Source organism: Rhinichthys klamathensis, unplaced genomic scaffold (genome assembly GCF_029890125.1).
Source record: "Rhinichthys klamathensis goyatoka isolate OS25496 unplaced genomic scaffold, OSU_Roscu_1.1 h1tg000003l_1, whole genome shotgun sequence".
Lineage (NCBI taxonomy): Eukaryota > Metazoa > Chordata > Actinopteri > Cypriniformes > Leuciscidae > Rhinichthys > Rhinichthys klamathensis.
The window spans coordinates 1,799,918-1,821,336 of record NW_026606556.1 but is presented as its reverse complement, the minus strand read 5'-3'; the positions used below and the strand labels follow the sequence as shown (position 1 = coordinate 1,821,336).

The window sequence follows — 21,419 nt, the reverse complement described above, 5'->3', positions numbered from 1 at the left end:
AGATTTGAAAGTTCAAATTGAACAAAGAAAGAATGCATTGACTTGTACCTGAACCCTCAATAATTATAATTTTATATTATTATTCCTATGACAGTAATAGCCATATATTGTAAAACAAATGCACTGTAAAATAAATGAAAATTACTATTTCACAAGTATATTATGCTACAGTAGAGAAATCACAATACTTTTATCCTAATTTCTACACTTGCAAGAGATAAACCCTTGAGCTTTTATTTTGACTGAAACCAGTTGAGCTTTTATTCGTCACAACTGGTAGTCACATTAAAATCATTAAGTATGATGAAATGGTAATATATTACACTAAAGTAGGCTTATTGTAAATCAACATTTATTTAAAGTAAAAGGTCTTCTTTGGCAAAATTATATTTCCCTAATAGCCTATAATACATGCTTTACTACCTTCAAACCTAAATTAAAAACCCTGGATATAATTATATATAATATAATGATGCATCTATGCTGCCCTCAAAAATTGGTAAGATGAAGGTATATCAGTAATAGACAGGACTATGACACAAGCATTGGATTAGGACATGCATTGTTGCCTTCCTACCGCCGTATCCTGTGGTTGAGGCAGCATTTTTCATCTGTCGGACACAGCGTATATAGAACCCCTTTGAACCTGTTTTTCTAAGACTGCAGTTTTCACTAGAAATGCACAGAATGCAAAGAAAGGCTGGCCGTCGCTCAGGTGCAGGGGATGAATAATTTTCCCGTATTACATGTTTGGGAGGGCTCCTGTTTGTGTTAGTCATTTAATGTCACAAGGAAGTTGCAGGAGGAAGGAAATTACACAATGACCTTCTTTTTCTTAAACAGCGTTTTCAACGTGCAAAACCTCTGTCCATTTTATTCTGATGAGAGAGTTTGTCATTTACAGGTTTGGGAGGCTATTTTTTCCTTTCATTACACTAGAGACCTGCTCACACTGTGAAAAACATTGTTCAATAAAACATTAATATGGAAACTCCATTTAACCCTTTAATGCATCAATTAAAACAAAGAAAAAAAATCTTAAAAGAAAAATGTTGTGCAACCCCTACTTGTACAATTGTGACAGGGCAACTGTACAGTCTTATTTATGACAGCATACAGCATACATATTCAATGTCCTTTTCCCTCCAAAACAAAAACATTCCCAAAATAAATTTTTCCAAAATGATGTATTTTTAGATGAATTACGTATGTCCACTGCAGTAGCAGTGGTAGATATTCAAGAAGTAATTTTTAAAGTATGCTGCCATAGATAAGACTGCACAGTTGCCCTTTCACAATTGTACAAGTAGGGGTTGCACGACTACTGATTTCTCCTCGATTACCGTGTCTACACCAGACGTGACCGTTGACGCGCTGCGCAATGCTAGAAGCTGTCTACACCGGACACGACAAAGAAACCTTTGCAAATCCATTTGTCCTTCCTATCACGAGTGCTTGGAGTACGTCATAAATAGAACGAGGCATAGGTTTACTGTCGGGGATTTGGCGTCTGGTGTAGACACGGTGTGACTCGTCAAAACAATACCCGAGTTACGCGAGTACTCGTGGTTTGTTACCGCTAAAAAGGGACATAAAAATAAGTCAAGTGTTTATTAATTGACTCAATGTTTTCAACAATTACGTCTTTTACGTGTTGTAAAATCATTCAACTAACGGGTTTCATTTTGTATTTAACAGGAAAAATAACATGTAAATTGGCACGCAACATTATAGCCTTAACATCTGCATTTTTGCTTAAGACATTTCTCCTTATATAAAACCTTATTTAAAGCCAACTCACCAGGAAAATAATACGTATATACACACATTAATAAAATTCATTTTAACAGTTAGCAGTTAGTTATTATACAACATTAGCCTCCTCATATAAAATTTCACAGGTCTTCAACAGTAAATAACAGATCTGTACTTGCATCACTTAGATCTTCACTCAACCGGTTCAAAATAGTTTCTAATAGAATAAGACAAAATTCATGTAGTCTATTTCCTGTCATCATCGGTTGTTTCGGTCATGGTTCACTGGTTTGCGTCAAGAAAAACAAGCGTGTCTACATGAAGTTATGGTTATTGCACGGTCGATTAATCAATGGCTTCTGACAGCGCCTACTAGTGGTTGAAGTAGTCGACTACATGACTAGAGCACCACCTAGACTAGAGCTTAGAAAAAGGGTGCAAAATGGCCACAAAGGTGTCCACTGTAGATCTCAACAGGTTGAGATCACACTTGTTCGTCTGTAACAAAAAACATATTGAAGTTACATTTTTGTGATCCTGCATTCCTTCAGTTCAGAACTATCTACCTTAACTCCTGTTAACAGGGCTTAAACTATCAAGTGTCCAGTGGTTCAACACAAATCCCCCCTTGACATTGTTTCAGCAGATTCCTCTGGGTTTTTTTTAAGCTGGAAGGCACACTTGGTTGGCAACATTATCACTTAAATTATACACATCTTTACAAACAGTATATAAATCACATTTCTTATCAATATACATTGAGTGACACTGAGGAAACTAATGACGCAGTTTAATAAGACTGCGATGATTAAAATGGCGTCTTAAAGACGCACAGATAGGCCCAAACCGAATACTATACAGTGACATCAACATTAGTTTTAATAATCAATAAGTTTAGTATCACACCGGACGCTATTGTGGTAGTGAAACTGTGATGAGTCATGCATCTAGCAGTTAAAACGTAACAATAACAGATACACTTTTAAGCAAAATAATTATATTGATTCAATCATTTAACATTTATAAGTTAATTACTTGTCAGTAACACACACAATATTGCACAAATTATAGCGATCACAAAGAAGTAAGGTCTTCACTCTCTCTGTCCAAAATGCGTACAATCTGGGCCAATATGAACTAACATAGTAAGGTGGATATATACCACACCCCATCAGTTATATTCAGTTCTATACTCCCACCTGTTGGCGCAGTTGTGTAACTTGGAGAACCACTTTTGTTATGTCAAGAACTGAGGCAGGGAGCTGACCCTTGCGCTGTTGAGAGAGAGTGTGAAGAGAAGACATGCCCTTTTGTTGAAGGTCTTTTTTTTTTTTATCCGCTGCATCAGCGGTGAACTGCTTTATTGCACACACACTCATAGGGGACAATAACAGCACTAGCAACAAACACACTGCCTTGAACTGAACAGGCGCTTGGAGGTGAGGGCCCTGGTGCTTTGGTAAGGGGTTGCGCTTAACGCACTGGTTGATGCAGGAAATGATGCGATGACTTTTGAGCCGTAGTGAAGCAGCCGTCTACTGCAGAGCCAAAAAGGCCTGTCAGAAGACCGGGAAATCAAGTAGAGCTGTTTTGTCAGCTCATCTGATCTCCAACAAGTTTAGCCAGAGGTGGTGATCAAGGACCACCAGGCTGCTCTTTGCACAGCCATCATCTTGGTGGCGCGCAGGGTGAGGTTGGTCACGCAGCACAGGACTCTAAAGATGGATGTATCCGGGCCTGACTTGTCCATAGACTGGAGAAGCTTGGCCTGAAAAACTTACAGGACTGCCACTGCGTGGAGGGTGGATGTTGATAGGCTATTTGAGAGAAATAATGCGCTCTTGTTTGTGTGATATCTTATTTAAAAAGGAACTCATTAAAAGGGAATTTTTGCTCCCATAATAATTTTGACGCATTTTTATTGATTTTTGTGGCAGTTTCCGCCACACTCTTATTCATTTCCGACTAATAGACTACTGAAAACTAGCATAAACAAGAAACCTCAAATTGCAGAATAAACTGCTTAAATGTCCAGACTGAGTGAGCTTTCCTGTACTGTAGACTACGTTTAAGCCCCGATCATTCTGACATCAATCCCAATAGACTTTTCAAGCACCGTGTGATTAGTTCACATCAGTATTTTGTGCTGCTTCATAGATGAATGTATTACAAAAGATCATGTTGATAAATTGGTTTATGGTGCGTTATTGTTTTGCAACGTGTAGTCTGCTGAGTTCAGTGTGAGCTGTGTGGGAAAAATCACCCTCGCCTGCAGAGTTTAGGACAAGTCAAGATAACAAGACTTTGACTGTGTCCCAATTCGCCTACTTACACTACGCCCTAAAAGTATGTACTCTTTTTGTGAAGAAAAAGTACATAATTTTGAGTGTGTAGCAAAAGAGTAGGCAAGCTTTGGGACATACTACTTCGTCATCTTTAACGGACAGATCTGTCACGTGCAACCTATCACCGTAAACTGCCCTGTCAATCACGTATCTTTACAAAAGTTCATAATGCTGCTGCAGATGCAATAAAATGTAGCCAACATTGAATAAATACATTTTCGTCAGGTTAGATACTTATAATTAATCACTCAAACCCCTTCATCTAAACCTCTCTACACAACCGCCGGACTCGCGCGTCCTCGATGTCTGTAGTTTTTTTTAACACTTTTCACTCGTGTTTGTAGTTCTAACCGAATCCTCGTCCAACGCGTGATGGGTTGTGGGCAATATCAGCCGTTCGAGTGCATCGATCTGCGCTTCAGATTCTGACCGGATATAGTAGACCAGGGGTCTCCAACACGTCGCTCGCGAGCTACCAGTAGCTCGTGGCCTGATTGGAGGTAGCTCGCCAAGGGAGGTAGCTCGTCAAGTTCGTTATTTCAAATGTAGGCGCTTGGGCAAGCGTGCTCATTATTGAAGCGACGTGCTAATTTTTTCCAGGCGCAGCGAGATGAAAACACCTCAGGCTTGTTCGACTTCATGCAGCTCTGCGCAGACCGATCGGCGGCAGACTTGAAGCAGTGCATGCCGGTTAGAAATTTTGTCCGACTTGATACAGCGCCGACGCCACGTGACTGTGACGTATGCCATCAAAGTACCGCGAGAGCGATTCGAGAGTAGCCGGAGAACTCAGCCAGCGCAGCTTCTGAAGAGCGGCTGCTCTGGGCTGCACGAGCTCTGATGACGACACAGCTGTTCCACGATTGGCCGGATTCACCGCATGACAACGATCACGTGCGTTTCGTGTTTATTCGGTTTATTCTCACACCTTTAGTTCCACTAAAGCTCACAAATCAGTTTTTTTTTTACAGTAAACAGATCTTTTCATGTAGTCGCGATGTATTGTGTTATGTTTATCAAAATAAAACAGATTAAAAAACGTTGATTCCACTTCATTGATAGTAGCTGTAGGCTTATGTTGAACTTTATTCTTGTTCAAACAAACGCTGTATGAAGCAGTACATAAAGTATAGAGCTCCGGACCCCACGTGACTACTGGTGTTCGGGCCGCCATTTTGGCAGTAAAAATGGCCAGCTCTAGCAGCGCCGACGCTTTCAAGCCATCGGAGTACTCATCTCACTTTAATTCGCATGACATTGAGCTTTATATAAAAAAATTAAATAGGTTAAATATTACCGACCCATACAATGCCCCCGGGGTGCTTTTCACAAGTATCTCCGGTGAAGAAGACGTCCCAGATCTGCAGTATCCGGATATATATAACTACCTGATAAACTTCCCATCTTCATACTCGGGTGACTCTCTAAAAGCCTACAAAAGCCTGGAGGGTTACAAATGGACTCAGTCTGGCTTTGTAACAAACATCCAGCTGTGGAATCTTCAAGCAAAAAAATGCTGCATCATCACTGGAAGGGTAAGTGTACCAGTTTAATAGGTAGTGTAACGTTAGCATGGCTAGTAGGGGTCCGGGTTGTTTGTTTATGTTAGCTTGGCTAGCAACCGCGGTGCGTCTGGCTATCTGTAGGACTGTAGTTAGTTTGTATCTTTGATGTACTCACTCAACCAAGTTAGCTGACATTTTTTAATTTCATGTATAGGTTAATCATTCCCAAAGGCTTAATGACCCTCAGTTAAAGCCATGGATGGTGGTGAGGAATGATGGGGTTGTCTTGGGAGCCCACTGCAATTGCACAGCTGGACTTGGTGAGAGCTGCTCCCATGTGTCAGCTGTGTTGTTCAGCATATGCCAGCATAACAATGGAAGAAAAGAAGAGATAGCTGTAACATCCAAAAAGTGCAAGTGGGCCACCCCAAGTGAGGACTCTTTAAAGAAAGTGGAGTATCAGCAGGGCAAGGACATAATTTTTAACAACTCTCAACAATATAAAAAAGGAAAATCTTCGAAAGGTCATTCTGCCCCCCCAGCTTTCCCACCTCTGACCGCTGCTGAGCAAGCCCAACTCTACAACAACCTCTCGCAATGCCGCACACAAGAGGAGCAGATCATCAAACCAGTAGTCCTGTCTGTTGTCAAAGAGTATGCAGCATCCTATGTGCCAAAGGCTGTCATGATGGATCTACCAGAACCCCTCACCAACCTTCACCACAACAGTCTGCCAGTATGCCGAATACTGCCAAAATGGCGGTGCCCGTGGTTTCCGGTCGCATAACAACGTCATCCCCCGGAACTCTATTGAATGAAAATGTCTCTGAAACATCTGTGTATTTGGCAAATATTGCATTTATTTCACTTCAGCTGTGCTAAAGTATACAAACACCACGTGAGCGGTCACTACGGGAACCAGAAAGTGTCCGACTTCACGTCTCCGTTTGCAGCTCCTCCCCGCCTGCACGCGGCTACTCTCGCCGATCAGTTACATCCAGCCGCAGCCGATGTCGAACACACCTCTCAACTTTTCAGAATGCCGCGAGCGCACCGCAGGTCATGTGACAAGATCCAACCAATCAGCTTCACTCTTTCCGTAACAACATTGAAAGCTCAGTCAACATGAAGGGTGGGGGTGCACCTTTCTTATACTGTCTATGGGGTGCACCCAAACACTGCGGGTGTTTTTCTCTTCTCCGTAAATAAATCTTGTAGCAGAGCTACAGCAAGCGTTTTTCGGTAGTGGAAATCGATTAGCTACTAATACTTCTTTGTCGTTGTGGAGAGCATATGGTTGCATAGCAACGACAGACGCCACGGGAAAATCGGACCGAATTTTACTATTAATAATAAAAGATAAGCTAATGTGCATTGTAAATGTCCGTAATTTATCTTTTTTGACTCATTCTTTTTATAAAAATGATTTAAAGGCTGAAATATGTGAGGTTTATCTTTTTATAAAACCTTTTTTGTCAAAACTTTATTTGAACTTGTACATGTTAGTAGATAACATGTTGCAAGACACTCCTTTAAAATCTGGCCATCATTTTTAATGTTATTATTTTAATGTTTATTTAAACAAAAAGTGCATATTGATGCTATTTTTTTGTTATTTGCTGGTTTTCGACATATAACTTGGTGAACTGATTTTATTTAGTAGTATTTTTTTAACAGGATTCTGTGATAACCGTGATCATTTTGGTCACTATAATCATGAAAGGAAATGTTCATGCGATTTCATCTCTAGTTATGATGCACTATAAAATCAACTATAATTATGTGTTTACAGTATAATATGTACAATTTTCTATAATTTTTTTTTTATCTCTGATTCTGTTCTTTTCTCTGACATTTAATGGTGACATATATAGGCCTACAAAAACTCTTTTAGGTCTAAAACAGTTTGGATAGCTGTTAATATGAGTTATGAGACATTATTTAGGAGATTTAAGTATTGTATTACATGAGTAGCTCTCGGCCACTTTCATTTTTAAAAAGTAGCTCTCAAATGAAAAAAGGTTGGAGACCCCTGTAGTAGACCATCCGGGTCTCTTTGGAACACTCATTTAAACATACTACGATTTGGGACGTAATAATTCTATTTTCTAATACTATTTGGGACGGATAGCATGCGAATTGGGACGCAGCTTTTGTGTCTATCTATCATTAACAAACAGCTCATAATGAGAATAAACGCCAATATATTTATCAATATTTTGCTAGCTAGCATAACCGTGAAAGGCAAATCGTGATAAGTTTATATCACGTTCATATAAGTTTAATTATGAAGCACTGGTCTCCTCTAGTCCGCTTGTTCATTCTGTGACACAGAAAACAGTTTAATAAACAGCAGAAAAGGAGCAAAGCACTACCAACAAAAACAAACTCCGTCGAGGAATTTCTGCAGATTCACTATAGACTAGAATGTAAAATGTATGTCGACACGATGGAGGAGCGATGGGAACTTGGTGCGAGCGAGAAATGGAAACCCCGGAGTAAATCTGGAGCAGCAGAGTCATTACAGAATGCATTTAGTGTGGATTAAAATCCACTCCGCCTTTATACTGTACTCTGCCTGCTGGAGGTGCACCTCAGCCCATGAGCCCCATAACCCTGTGCACGTCCCTGTCCAGGAATTGTAATAGTGTATTGCTGACATCAAGGCATTTTCCAGCTTTTTGCAGACCCCTTTTTAGCTGATGTGCAGTGTGTCCCATGTGTTGCAGTCAGCTAAATTCACAGGGAAAAGCAAACATGACTGGACAATTTTTACAAGAATTACTTCTGTCCTTCCCAGAGCTGTCCAAAGTGTTCAGTCAGGTAATATGCCTTTTTGGGAGTACATGTCTCTGATAATTTTTTTCAACTATGAGCTTTAATAAATGCAAATACATGTCTAGGTTTGGTGATGCCCATTTAGAAGCTGTACTATGGGTTTCAACCGTGACCTCCATCAGAGCAAATGTGGATCAGTGTGAGCAGAAGCTTTCAGGTGTCTGGCAAGAAATAGAATGAAGTACAAATGTATTTAGGGATTGCATTTGTTAGTTCAATGCAAGGTTTCAATTAGTTTTAAAAAAAGAAAAAAATTGCACTAACTGTAAAATAATCTAATGCACATAAAATGTATATGTGCCCCTGGTGTGTGGGTATAAAATGTACCCATATACATTTAAGTATGACAAAAGTATGTAAGTAATGGCATTTAAAAAGTAAATTATCAGAAATATTGCACTTTCTTGTACTTGAATGTTGAAATGGCCCTCCTGTGAGTAAATATCAGAAGTGCTGCAATTTTAGTTTGAGACCCCTGGTGTGTGGGTTTATGTTACCCATAATATTTGGAAAAAGAACATGGGTTGTAATAATATTTTCTCTGTTTTTCCAGATATGCCGACTGCAGCAGCATCTCTCTGCTGGGGAACATCAGCAGGACCTGTTCCAGAAGCAGCTGCCCATGTTTGTGTCCCCACACTCCCAGCCCCCCTGCAGCAGCCTAACAGAACTCATCCAGCTGTGTGGAGGAACTGTGTGCCGGAGTGTGCGGCAGGCCGGGATCTGTATTGGAGAGTATAATGGCAAGAAACCAGAGGGGAGCCACAGTCTTTCTGAACAGTGGATTTTAGGTAAGATGGCCTATTAATTATAACGATGAGCAACGAGTGATGTATTATCACCATAACGCACCTAAACAAAATCCATGTGTGCCACAGGACATTAAGGGAGGGTTGGATGTTTTTCCCCCTCTTTTATGCTTTCAAAGCTAGCTTGCTATTGCTAGCCTCTACAAAACTGTACACCATTAATAACCCTCAACATTAATAATCATTGTTACAATATGAAGAGCTTGTTATTATCTTAAGTAGCTTTTAAAGGGCAGTACTAAATGAAAAAAATGATCTTTAAACAATAACATTTACACATACTGTTTAAAAGTTTATTTATATGCATTGAGTTGCCTTCTTGAGCATCAGTAAATGGTTTCACCTTTTGTTATATTCATGCACATTTTGAATTTTCTGAAAAACCTACTTTTTCGAACTCCTCCTTGACCATATGGTCGATGTTCATGAAAATTGAACCAGATCATCTTCAGACCATGCCGACACAAAAATTTAAGTTGATTAGTCAAACCATTTTGGAATAACTCCCAAACAAATTCTACAAAGAGCATGCCAAAGTGGACATGAGGCTATATCTTTAAACAGATATAAAAAACAATTTTGCCATAGTCGGCCGAACTTCCAATCCGCCATTTTTCTTTTCTTTAAAAAACTGTTTTTTTAACTCCTTTTGGAACGTTTGTCTGATTTTCACCAAATTTGAGTCAGATCATCTTCAGACCATGTCAGCGAAAAGTTATGGATTTTGTGTTGATAGATAAAATCATTTTCGTACTCTGCATCAACGAATTTGATCGCAGTATGCCAACTGTATCTGAGGATGTATCTCTGGAAATAATTACATATTGACAACACACTGTATGCGTGTAATTGTCACTGAACTGACCTTGCCAGATCAATTTGGTTTCAGTGCCACATGTTGGTCAAAAGTAATAAGAAATTAAGTCACATTAAAATGATTGTATTTATGGGCTTTCACCTGTTTTGCTTAAAATCATCTCCAAATGTTTTTACTGATTTACTGCAGTTTTTAAAATTAAGATTTTACCAGATGTTGTGTTTATCTCTTTTTTTATAAAACAGTAGTGTGTAGTTAGGTGAGGTATAGAAGTTCTGATTAAACAAGAAAAAAAACATATCGTTATCTGCAGATACTTAAGATAATGGTATCAGACATGAAAAAGTGATATCAAGCCATCCCTATTTTATATAACTAATGTTTTTATGCTTTTCAGACAGTGTCACCCATCTCATACTACTCCCATATAAAAATTATGTCTTGGAATGAAGATCCCTGGAATTTGATACTCCTGAAGTTGTAAAAATTGGCTGTGACTTTATTATTATTTGCAATCTGTGTAGCAACTACTATTATTAAATTCTATTGTATTATGTGTTTTTGGCAACTTAAGTAGTGCAGTGTTACTGTCTTATTATTAAGATTTCTTATCTTACTGTGTGTTTATTTGTAACAAGCAATTTAATAAAACTGACTGTAAAAGCTGAAAACATTCTTCAATAAATGTAAAGGTGGTTGAGAGTAAAGAGTACATGTTCGCCTGAATGTACCATGGTTGTACAAGGCACTGTTGAAAATAAAATTCTGACAAACTTGACTGTCTTGTCTGATAATGTAAAATTTGACTGTCAAAAACACTGACTTGCAGGTAAGGATGTTACAATTCTCTTTTTTTTCCCCGCCTGGCCATGTAAAGAATGTTTGTTTATATGGCGTATAGCAGTGTTATTCAAATGGCAATCCATCCGCACCGAGGAACATAATTGCGCCATTTTACCGTTTCTACAGATCAAGTGAGCAGCGTGTTAAAGGAGAACTCTGGCGCAAAATGAACCTTTGGTCTAATAAAACATTGGTACCTAGTCAACCGTTCTCTGAGATTTGTTTTCATGATAATCGAATGTAAAGAGTTTTATCTCTAAAAACTGTTTAGCGTATAACGCTAGTAATGGGAGCATATAATAAGTAAAAAGAAATTGCTAGTTAATACCACTAACAAGGCTCAAAATAGCCCCACATGAACACAGTAACATAATGAGGGTCCCTACATGCAAAACGAAGCATTGAGAACTTTGTAAGTGTACAGACCGTTTAATAAGAAGATAAAGATAAAGACAGTCCACTTCGTGTATACAGACAGGAGCCATCTTTGGAAAACAGTCTCGACTAATCAAACCACGAACGACGTGCTAAGTGAGCTGAACTGTATGAATGGCGTTCGTGGTTTGATTAGTCGAGACTGTTTTCCAAAGATGGCTCCTGTCTGTATACACGAGGTGGACTGTCTTTATCTTTATCTTCTTATTAAACGGTCTGTGCACTTGCAAAGTTCTCAATGCTTCGTTTTGCATGTAGGGACCCTCATTATGTTACTGTGTTCATGTGGGGCTATTTTGAGCCTTGTTAGTGGTATAAACTAGCGATTTCTTTTTACTTATTATATGCCCCCATTACTAGCGTTATACGCTAAACAGTTTTTAGAGATAAAACTCTATACATTCGATTATCATGAAAACAAATCTCAGAGAACGGTTGACTAGGTACCAATGTTTTATTAGACCAAAGGTTCATTTTGCGCTGGAGTTCTCCTTTAAAACAAAGGAGCAGTTCACACCACAAGCGCTCAGGGTCCTTTACAGTAATTATCTTTTGCGGCTACATCCTCTTATATTTTTATTGCATTGACGTTTTATTTTATTGACATTGATTAGCTTGTTCAGATGTGATTGATTAGGGTTGGAGCTAAACTCTGCAGGACAGCGACACTCCAGGCGTTGCTTATCCCTTGGTCTGTTTCCATCAGTTTAATGAAAAAATAAAGGCATAGAACCAGTTTTTTGTAGTGCACTGACGACATAGTTTTAAAGTTTAATTCTAAGATTAATAATGACGCCAGGGCTTGGGCCCGTCAATGCTGCTTGCAGCTATTATTTTGTACTATTATTCAATAATGATTATCTTTACAATGAAACTGAATCAACACTGAACTGACTTCAGCTGAACAACAGCCGAAATGCATACTTTTCCTGTTATCACTGTAAAGCTCCTTTGAAACTATATGCATTGTAAAAAGCGCTATATAAATTAAGGTTGTAAAGAATGGCCCCAGTGGTCTTAGAGGATAATTTTAAAGAAGCTGGAAAGAGGTTCAGTGGATCCCCAAAAGGTGGTTTATTATGATGAAAAATGAAAAAAATATGTACATGGTCACATACTGAAATACAAACAAACTGAACAAAACAAAACTGCAAAAACGGCTACACCAAATAATTTGGTCCAATTTGCAACAGGGTCTTACCTTTGGCCTTAAACAAACCAAGACTGACCTGATAAGCTCTATAGCTCCCTATTTATACGGGCTAACTCCACCCTCGGCCTGTACCAAATGAACAAGCTATTCCCCCTCCCCCAGTCAAAACTACAAATGGATCAGTCCAATTAGGGCTATGCTAAGGCTACAAAAACCAGGGGCACGTTCAAGTTCAAAACGGTGCGCAACGTTTTGCTACGGTTTCCGGGTTGAACGTCATGTTTCCTGGAAACGGCGTGCAACGGGGTTTGAGATACGTTTTCTCTTGTTTGGTGGGTGTGTCAGAACTGCAGTCCAATCAGCAGCAACATGTATATAAAGCACGCGGTATTAAAGTGAACTCGCACAATTGGTTCAAGGAAAGTCATTTACAAATGTGTTCGATGCAGCTCGGTATACGCAACAACTGAGGATATTAGAAGACATGTTTGTCTAAGTTTTATTGTAAAAATATAGGATATCAACATAATGATGTAGTTGTTTATATTTTTAGCTTCATTGCAAGTGTATGACATTTGGTATAGAAATAATGGTAATTAAGTGCTTTTCCTAAAAATGACGTGCAGGGTATTAAAACAGTATGAACTACAAATAAAGTCAGTATTTGAGGCTAAATAGATGTGTTTGTTTTAGTCTGAATTAGGTAAGATGTGTGCTTCCATTTCAGTTTCCACAAATATCCCTTCACTGGGCGGCAAGTGCAGTAACTGTAACATCGGGCATATTTTGTAGTATTAAACGCATATTTATACCGACTTCATCAGGCTCCGAAAATTCTTCACAAAGAACACAAAGAATGGCCTTCTGAGCTGCCATAGTTGCAACTCTTGCGTCATCAGAACAGTGTGTTCAACGCATCACCGTTTCTGTTTAAAAAACGTTGTGCAACGTTTTGTCGGGGCTGAACGCAGCCCTGTTTGAATCAGACAGACTGTTTGATGGTGCAGCATGGGACTAGAAAGCCAAAAAGTTTTGGGGGGAATTCTTACAAGAAATAAAAGGTAATTCTGACTGCAATTAACTGGGTTGTGAAGTTTTCTTTTAAAAAGGAATAATTGAATTGAACAACATGTTTGAGCAAACACAAATATAGCCTACCGTACATATATCAGACTCATTTCAAATAGGGAAAACAATTACACAATACCATTCTGATTTAAAAGATGGTAAATGTCGGCATAATCAGGTAGTGATGTGTGCATGTGTGTCAAGTGTGTAATTCATTTTCGGTCACAAAGCTTAGCTTGTGACAAAGGTGATTTAAATTGTGCACATCGCCACCCAATTAGTGGTTGTGCCATCTTTTCGTTTAATATTTAATCACTGAATAAGAATTATATTGGGGGGGTTTTGTTACTAATGAAAAGAAATACCGATTAAACTGCTTGCAAAGATAATATTTACATTTTACATTTATTCATTTAGCAGACGCTTTTATCCAAAGCGACTTGAGAAATGAGAACAATAGAAGCAGTTAGTCCTACTAACAATAGGACAACAATATGCAAGTGTTATGACCCTTCCCAGTTTAATCTAACGCAGTACCTGTATTTGTTTGTTTGTTTTATTTTAAAGATAATAGATATAGAATAGAAGATAAAGTGTTAGTATTAATGGATCAAGTGTTGCCGAAAAAGATGCGTCTTCAGCCGTTTCTTGAAAATGGCTACCGACTCGACCGCTCTGGTTGAGTTGGGCAGGTCATTCCACCAGCAGGGAACAGACATGGTAAAGGTCTGAGAAAGATTTAGTGCCTCTTTGAGATGGCACCACACAAGACGGAGTTCACTTGCAGAGAGCAAGTTTCTGGATGGCACGTAAGTCTGAAGTAATGAGTTTAGGTAAAAGGGAGGAGAGCCAGTGGTTGTTCTGTAGGCAAAAGTCAGTGACTTCAATTTGATGCGAGCAGCAACAGGCAACCAGTGCAGTTTTGTGAGGAGAGGAGTGACGTGTGCTCTCTTCGGCTTGTTAAAGACCACTCTAGCTGAAGAATTTTGGATCAGTTGCAGAGGTTTGATAGTGCAAGCTGGAAGACCTGCCAGGAGACCATTACAATAGTCCAGTCTGGATAGAACAAGTGCTTGTACAAGGAGTTTTGTAGCATGCTCTGATAGGAAGGGCCTGATCCTCCTGATGTTGTATAAGGCAAATCTGCAGTTCTAGCAATGTGGTCTGTTAAGTTTAATTGATCATCAATCACAACTCCAAGGTTCCTGGCTGACCTTGATGGAGTTATGGATGACAAACTACAGGCGTGCTCAGAATTAATGGCACCCCTGGTAAATATGATCAAAACTGGCTGTAAAAAATTAATCTGCATTGTTTATCCTTTTGAACTTTCATTTAAAAAATTGCCAAAAATCTAACCTTTCATTGAAGTAAAAGAATTGAAAGTGGGGTGGAAATCACATTAATGCTTAATGTTAATGTTTTTCTCCAAAACATGTTGCCCACAATTATTGGCACCCTTTTATTAAATACTTTTTGCAATCTCCTTTTAACAAGATAACAGCTCTGAGTTTTCTCCTATAATGCCTGATGAGTTTGGAGAACACCTGACAAGAGATCAGAGACCATTCCTCCATACAGAATCTCTCCAGATCCTTCAGATTCCCAGATCCATGTTGGTGCTTCTTCTCTTCAGTTCACTCCACTCATCAGGACAGGGAACTGGGATGGTCATGGCAGAAGCTTAATTTTGTGCTCCGTAACAAATTTTATGTTGATTTTGATGTTTGTTTTGGATCGTTGTCCTGATGGAAGATCCAACCACGGCCCATTATAAGATTTCTAGCAGAAGGCGTCAGGTTTTGATTTTTTATCTGTTGATATTTGATCGAATACGATGCCATGTATCTGAACAAGATGTCCAGGACCTCCAGCAGAAAAATATGCCCACAACATTAAAGATCCAATGGTATATTAAATTGTACACATGGGGTACTTTTTATCCTTGTGTGCACCAAACCCATCTAGCGTGTTTGCTCCCAAAAAGCTATTTTTTTAGTTTCATCTGACCACAGAACCCTGTGCCGTTTGAAGTTCCAGTCGTGTATGACAACTGAATTTGCTGGAGTTTGTTTTTGGATGAGCGAGGAGGATTTTTCTTGAAACCCTCCCAAATAACAAGTGGAGATGTAGGGGTTGTTTGAATTTTTTTATAGGCTTTCTGACCCCAAGACTCAACTAATCTCTGCAATTCTCCATCTATGATCCTTGAAGAGTCTTTGGCCACTCAAACTCTCCTCCTCGCTGTCCATTAAGGCAATATAGACACCTGTCCTCTTCCGGGCGGATTCGTAACATCTTTAGTTCATTGAAACTTCTTAATTATTGCCCTGATGGTCAAAATGGGGATTTTCAATTCTTTAGCTATTTTCTTACAGCCACTTTCTATTTTGTGATTCTCAACAATCTTTTGATGCACATCAGAAATATATTCTTTGGTTTTACTCATTTTGATGGATGATTAAGGGAATTTGGCCTTTGTGTTTCCTCATATTTAAACTGTAAAACAAGAAGTCATAGCTAGACAATTTTATGTCCCTAGTCACGTTGTGCTAAAAAAAGTAAACATTTATGGGAATATACTTCAGAGATATTTTACTCGTAAAAAATTCTAGGGGTACCAATAATTGTGGCCAATGTGTTTTGGAGAAAAACATTTATTTCATAATGTGATTTCCCCCCCACTTTCAATTCTTTTACTTCAATGAAAGGTTAGATTTTTGGCAATTTTTTTAATGAAAGATCAAAAGGATAAACGATGCAGATTTATTTTTTACAGCCAGTTTTGATCATATTTACTAGGGGTGCCATTAATTCTGAGCACGACTGTATGTGAACTCTGTACATTGTTTGGTTCCGCCTGTAGAGCCCGTGCAGCAGGGCAACTAGGTGACCGTGAGACGCTGTAGTAGTGGGACAAAACACTGCACTTCCGTTCCGATAACAACATTAAACAGGTTCTCTCCACTCAGTGATGCACCCACTGAGAATCCTGTTGAAAGTGGCCTAGTTATTGGCGATTCTATTACACGGAATGTGAAAATAGAGACACCAGCTACCATAGTCACATGTTTGTCAGGAGCCAGAGCGCCTGACAACAAAGCAAATTTAAAAGTGCTGGCTAATGTTAATCGTAAATTCTCTAAGATTATTATTCACGTTGGCACTAATGATGTTCGACTTTGCCAGTCGGAGATCACTAAAATTGACATTAAAGAGGTGTGTGAACTTGCAAGTACGATATCAGGCACTTTAATTTGCTCTGGTCTCCTTCCTGTTCGCAGGAGTGATGAGATACTTATAGATATAAAATAATATAGGGTTCATGGACAATTGGAAACGTTTTTGGGGCAGACCTGACCTGTTGAAAGGAGATGGTATTCATCCCTCCTGGGATGGTGTTGCTCTTCTCTCTAGTAATATGGCACATAGTCTTAGAGATCAAACATGACAATCTGGGTCTCAGGTCAGGAAGCAGACAGACTGGCTAAACCGACCGTCTGCCAGCTGTCTCACGGCACTGAGGTGACTTTTGAAGCTTGTAGTTCATTCCAAACCCCAACGCAAACTCCACGTAAGACAAAGAAAAGAAAACTTTTGTCTAGTGCCACCAAAAGGGACAAATTGGAGTCAGACAGGCGTCGGAATAAGACGAGAGTCAACATCGGGAAGGCTTTCAACAAATGGAGAGATCTCCGGTCTGCTCTAGGGCTCAAACGGGATCCTCAGTTGGCTTTTTTCTTGATAAAACGGTTCATGAACGTGTTTCCATAATAATACAATCATAAGTGGATACAGTAAACACATAAAACAGTTCAACATGGAGATAGATGGAATATATCACATGCGGTATATCACATCACCATCGGACTGAGCTTGTTGTCATTGCAGGCAATCTCAATGCCTTGCGGTACAGGGAAGACATCATCCTCCCTCATGTGGTACCCTTTATGCATGCTCATTCGGACATGATCCTCCAGCAGGACAATGCCACCAGCCATACTGCTCGTTCTGTGCGTGAGTTTCTGCATGACAGCAATGTCAGTGTTCTGCCATGGCCAGCGAAGAGCCCGGATCTCAATCACATTGACCACGTCTGGGACCTGTTGGATCGCAGGGTGAGAGCTAGGGCCATTCCCCCCAGAAATGTCCAGGAATTTGCAAGTGCCTTGGTGGAAGAGTGGGGTAACATCTCACAGCAAGAACTGACAAATCTGGTCCAGTCCATGAGGAGGAGATGCACTGCAGTACTTCAAGCAGCTGGTGGCCACACCAGATACTGACTGGTACTTTTGATTTTGAGCCTCCCTTCATTCAGGGACACATTATTCTATTTCTGTTAGTCACATGTCTGTGAAACATTTTTAGTTTATGTCTTATGGTGTTGACTCTTTTAGTGTTAATACAAATATTTACACACATTAAGTTTACTGAAAGTAAAAACAGTTGAAAGTCAGAGGACGTTTCTTTTTTTGCTGAGTTTATTTAAAATTACTTGCAGATTTATAACTTTATTACCTCTGAAGACATTATGACTAAACAAAAGATTTGTGCGGCTGATGCTCCTTTGGTTATGAACAGCTCGTGCTCGTGCAAGCGTGCGTGTGCGTGTGGTCCATGAGCGTGCACACCTCTGGTTGCAGTTTCGCTTGTCGCCAGAGGGGGGCATAGTTCTGCAAAAACTCAGAGACTAGCGCAATGCACCTTTAAGCACATTCCTCACAATCTTTCAACTTAAATTCAAAATAACTCCCAATTTCATGCATTAACCTTTTAAATCGGCTCAAAATATCTTACATCGGGTGTCTTTGCCGACCTCTTGTGGGGAAAAATATATAAAATGGTAAATGGACTGCATTTATATAGCGCTTTCACAGACCCAATGGCCACCAAAGCGCTTTACATTTTGCCACCCATTCACTCACTCATTCATACACTGGCGGCGGTGTCGCCATGCAAGGCGCCATCCAGCTCGTCAGGAGCAGCTGGAGTTAGGACACCTCGACACTTGGTCAGGTGGAACCAGGGATTGAACCACCAACCTTCTGGTTGGTAGACAACCTACATGAACCACTGAGCCACTGCCGCCCCATATAACATGATATTTCATGACTCTACCCACTAGATGGCCTTATATGGAGCAAATGAGCTGTTTCCACTGGTTCCTAAAGTCAGTTCACTTCAGTATGCATTCAGACACACATGTAACGTTACACATTATACAATTTTTGGTAAAGTTTTAGAATTTTTAGTTTGAATTTTTTACATTTTTAGGGTTTTATATGTGCACTGAAGCATTCCTCGCATTCCATTCATTCCCGCGGTCAAATTGACCCGCGAGGGAAGGATTTGTTACTTTTTTAAATTTCAACCACAAAACTCCTTGAATCCATTTTCTTTTCTTTTTTTCAAGAGCGACAAAAGTCCATGGATTTTTTCCACAAAAGATTTGTATTTCAGGAAAATGTTGTTCTCTAAAATTTCTAAATCTATCACCAATATCAAAAATGTAAGAACAATAATTAAACATTATAAGATTCTACGAAAAGATTGTAGGTTAGTCATATACTGCAGCACTGAAACTATAGTTGGGCCATTCCTGGTATTCGGTAATATTTCAGTCCCCCAGATTTTTTAAAGTGGTGGTTCACCAAAATGAAATATTTAAAGCTTTTCACAATACGGGGAGCTGTTATGGAGCTGGTATGTCCTTTATAATGAATAAAAAAAAGATTGAATTTAAATCATTTTTATCATAAAATAATGTCTTATTTCTATTGCACACTAAGCATTCTGTCATGTCCCTGAGGCACTTTACTGAATTTGTACTTGTATTTAAATATTTAACCAAATGTGCAGTGTCAAAAAAAAAGAGGAAATTTTATGATTGTTTGTGTTACTTTCTTGTGAAAAATATATATTTAAAAAAAAAAATCAAATTATTTTATAAAAACAGACTATAAAGTCATGTTCCTCAGTTTGACCTCAACCCAGTCATGCCAACTATTCTCCACCCATATGTGACATAATTTACCAGAAATTACACAATTCAGGTCTTTTTAACAGTGTTGCAGAAGATGGTAAGTAGTATCATACCTTTTAATTAATATTGTTTAGGCCTATTATAGTCAAGGGAGGGTACTGTCAAATTAAGATGGAAAATGATTATTTTTCAAAATTTTATTTTAATCCATATGTATACAACATACTTATTTCATTGCTGCCATATATGGTCTACTTGCCTACACTACAAGAGGTGCAGTGGCCATTTTGTGCAAAAAAACTCATTGTTTCGGGATTGAAAACTTGTGACAGGGTTGAGTTTTTCACTTCATTTATGAATATTTTTTTTATAAAACAATATAAAATAGTCATGTTTTCAGTGAATATATAGCCTACTTACCAAAATCATGGCAACTCATTTGTAATGTGTCCACTTCAACACTGATAAGCATCTTATGTCAGAAGAAATGGCAGCCACATCAGCAGCAGAAAGACTGTGTTGTGCAAGCAGATGTTTATCCAGAAAGAAGGGCACATTATCATATATGTTACATTTGTAGTTGAGCAGTAGGTAGACTAGATGTTTGTTTCATAGCCAATTTTGTGTAAAATCATTTTTAAACCAATTCCATTTTGTCCGTTAAGGGGTTGAGAATAAAAGGTGTTTAAATCAGGGGGGGGGGGGGGAATGAAATTAATAAAAGGTAACGTTATTTAATGCCTGAGGTGGGAAACCATGATTGTTTTTGAAGGTTTGATGTACCATATATATATATATATATATATATATATATATATATATATATATATATATATATATATATATATATATATATATATATATATATATATATATATGGCTCTGGCTCCGCCCAAGGAAATCGAAAAACTCGTCACACCGGAACTCGTTTGTCAGCCAATCAGCGAGCACGATACAAGCATGTGGCTCGCTGATAACAATCATGTAATATGGAGGCTCTAAGGCGAGTGTGACTTTCGGGGGCGAGCAATGTTGCTGGTTGTATTTGTAAGACATTACGTTTGTTTATATGTTGTTATGGTATTAATGGAGAAGTAAAAGTGTTCTCCATGCTTAGATCATCTTAGGGTTTCTGTCATTGGAATGTCCTCTGTAGGTTTTAGCAAGTAAAGAATTGCATGTACTTCATTTTTTTTAAGAGTAGTGCAAAGGGTAAATCAGAGTGTAGTTTCAGCTAAGTGTAGAAGCACAGTTATTGTATCTTAATGTCTTTATGAATTGTGCCTTATAAGACTATAATCACACTTTGGGAAGTGTTTTGCATCAAAAAAAGCATGTCATGCTTAAACCTGGAGGAAGTTTCCAGGAGACGTCAAATTTTGCATAAACTTCCCCCCCTCCTTGATCGAAATCATTAGCACAGATTTTTCGTAAGTATTCATTGAAATCGACTGCATTGGGCTAAAAGATCAATGCATTTTGGGCAGGGTCATTTACTGAGTTAGTTTGAGTTTCAGTGGTGTAGAGATTAGATTCGCTTGAGTCATTTTGGGTTTCGAGTCAAAATGCTGCTGTCTGTAGTCGTGCACACATACTCGTTGCGGTACTGGCTCCCAGCGGCGGTGATGCTGGGCACCGCTCCGGCGTACCTGCTGTCCTGGAGCATCTGGCGGCTGCTGGCCACTGTGCTGCCCACCAGACTCTTTCACACTGTGGATGACCGTGCATATTCATTGTATCAGAGTATGGTCCTGTTCTTCTTTGAAAATTACACGGGCGTGGAGGTTAGTGTAACTTTTTGTCTTTACTGTGTTTACCTGCATTCAGTTCGTTCTTTACATGTAACTTCTGTTGTTTTTAGATTCAGA

The 21,419-nt window shown here is 39.0% G+C and overlaps 2 protein-coding genes across 3 annotated transcripts in view; both read left to right on the top strand.

Annotated features, from left to right (window-relative positions):
• mcph1 (microcephalin 1) overlaps positions 1-10,847 on the top strand; it is a 111,416-nt gene extending 100,569 nt beyond the window's left edge. For both annotated transcript variants that reach the window (XM_056249371.1, XM_056249380.1), the window contains exons 14-15: positions 8,997-9,234; positions 10,467-10,847. In XM_056249371.1, coding sequence (XP_056105346.1) covers positions 8,997-9,234; positions 10,467-10,519 — 291 coding nt within the window. In that variant the 3' untranslated portion in view covers positions 10,520-10,847. The remainder of the gene's footprint in view (positions 1-8,996; positions 9,235-10,466) is intronic.
• Positions 10,848-20,552: 9,705 nt separating this feature from the next.
• agpat5 (1-acylglycerol-3-phosphate O-acyltransferase 5 (lysophosphatidic acid acyltransferase, epsilon)) overlaps positions 20,553-21,419 on the top strand; it is a 67,184-nt gene continuing 66,317 nt past the window's right edge. Inside the window, exon 1 of the mRNA XM_056249333.1 lies at positions 20,553-21,335. Within this exon, the coding sequence (XP_056105308.1) occupies positions 21,117-21,335 (219 nt within the window). The 5' untranslated portion in view covers positions 20,553-21,116. The remainder of the gene's footprint in view (positions 21,336-21,419) is intronic.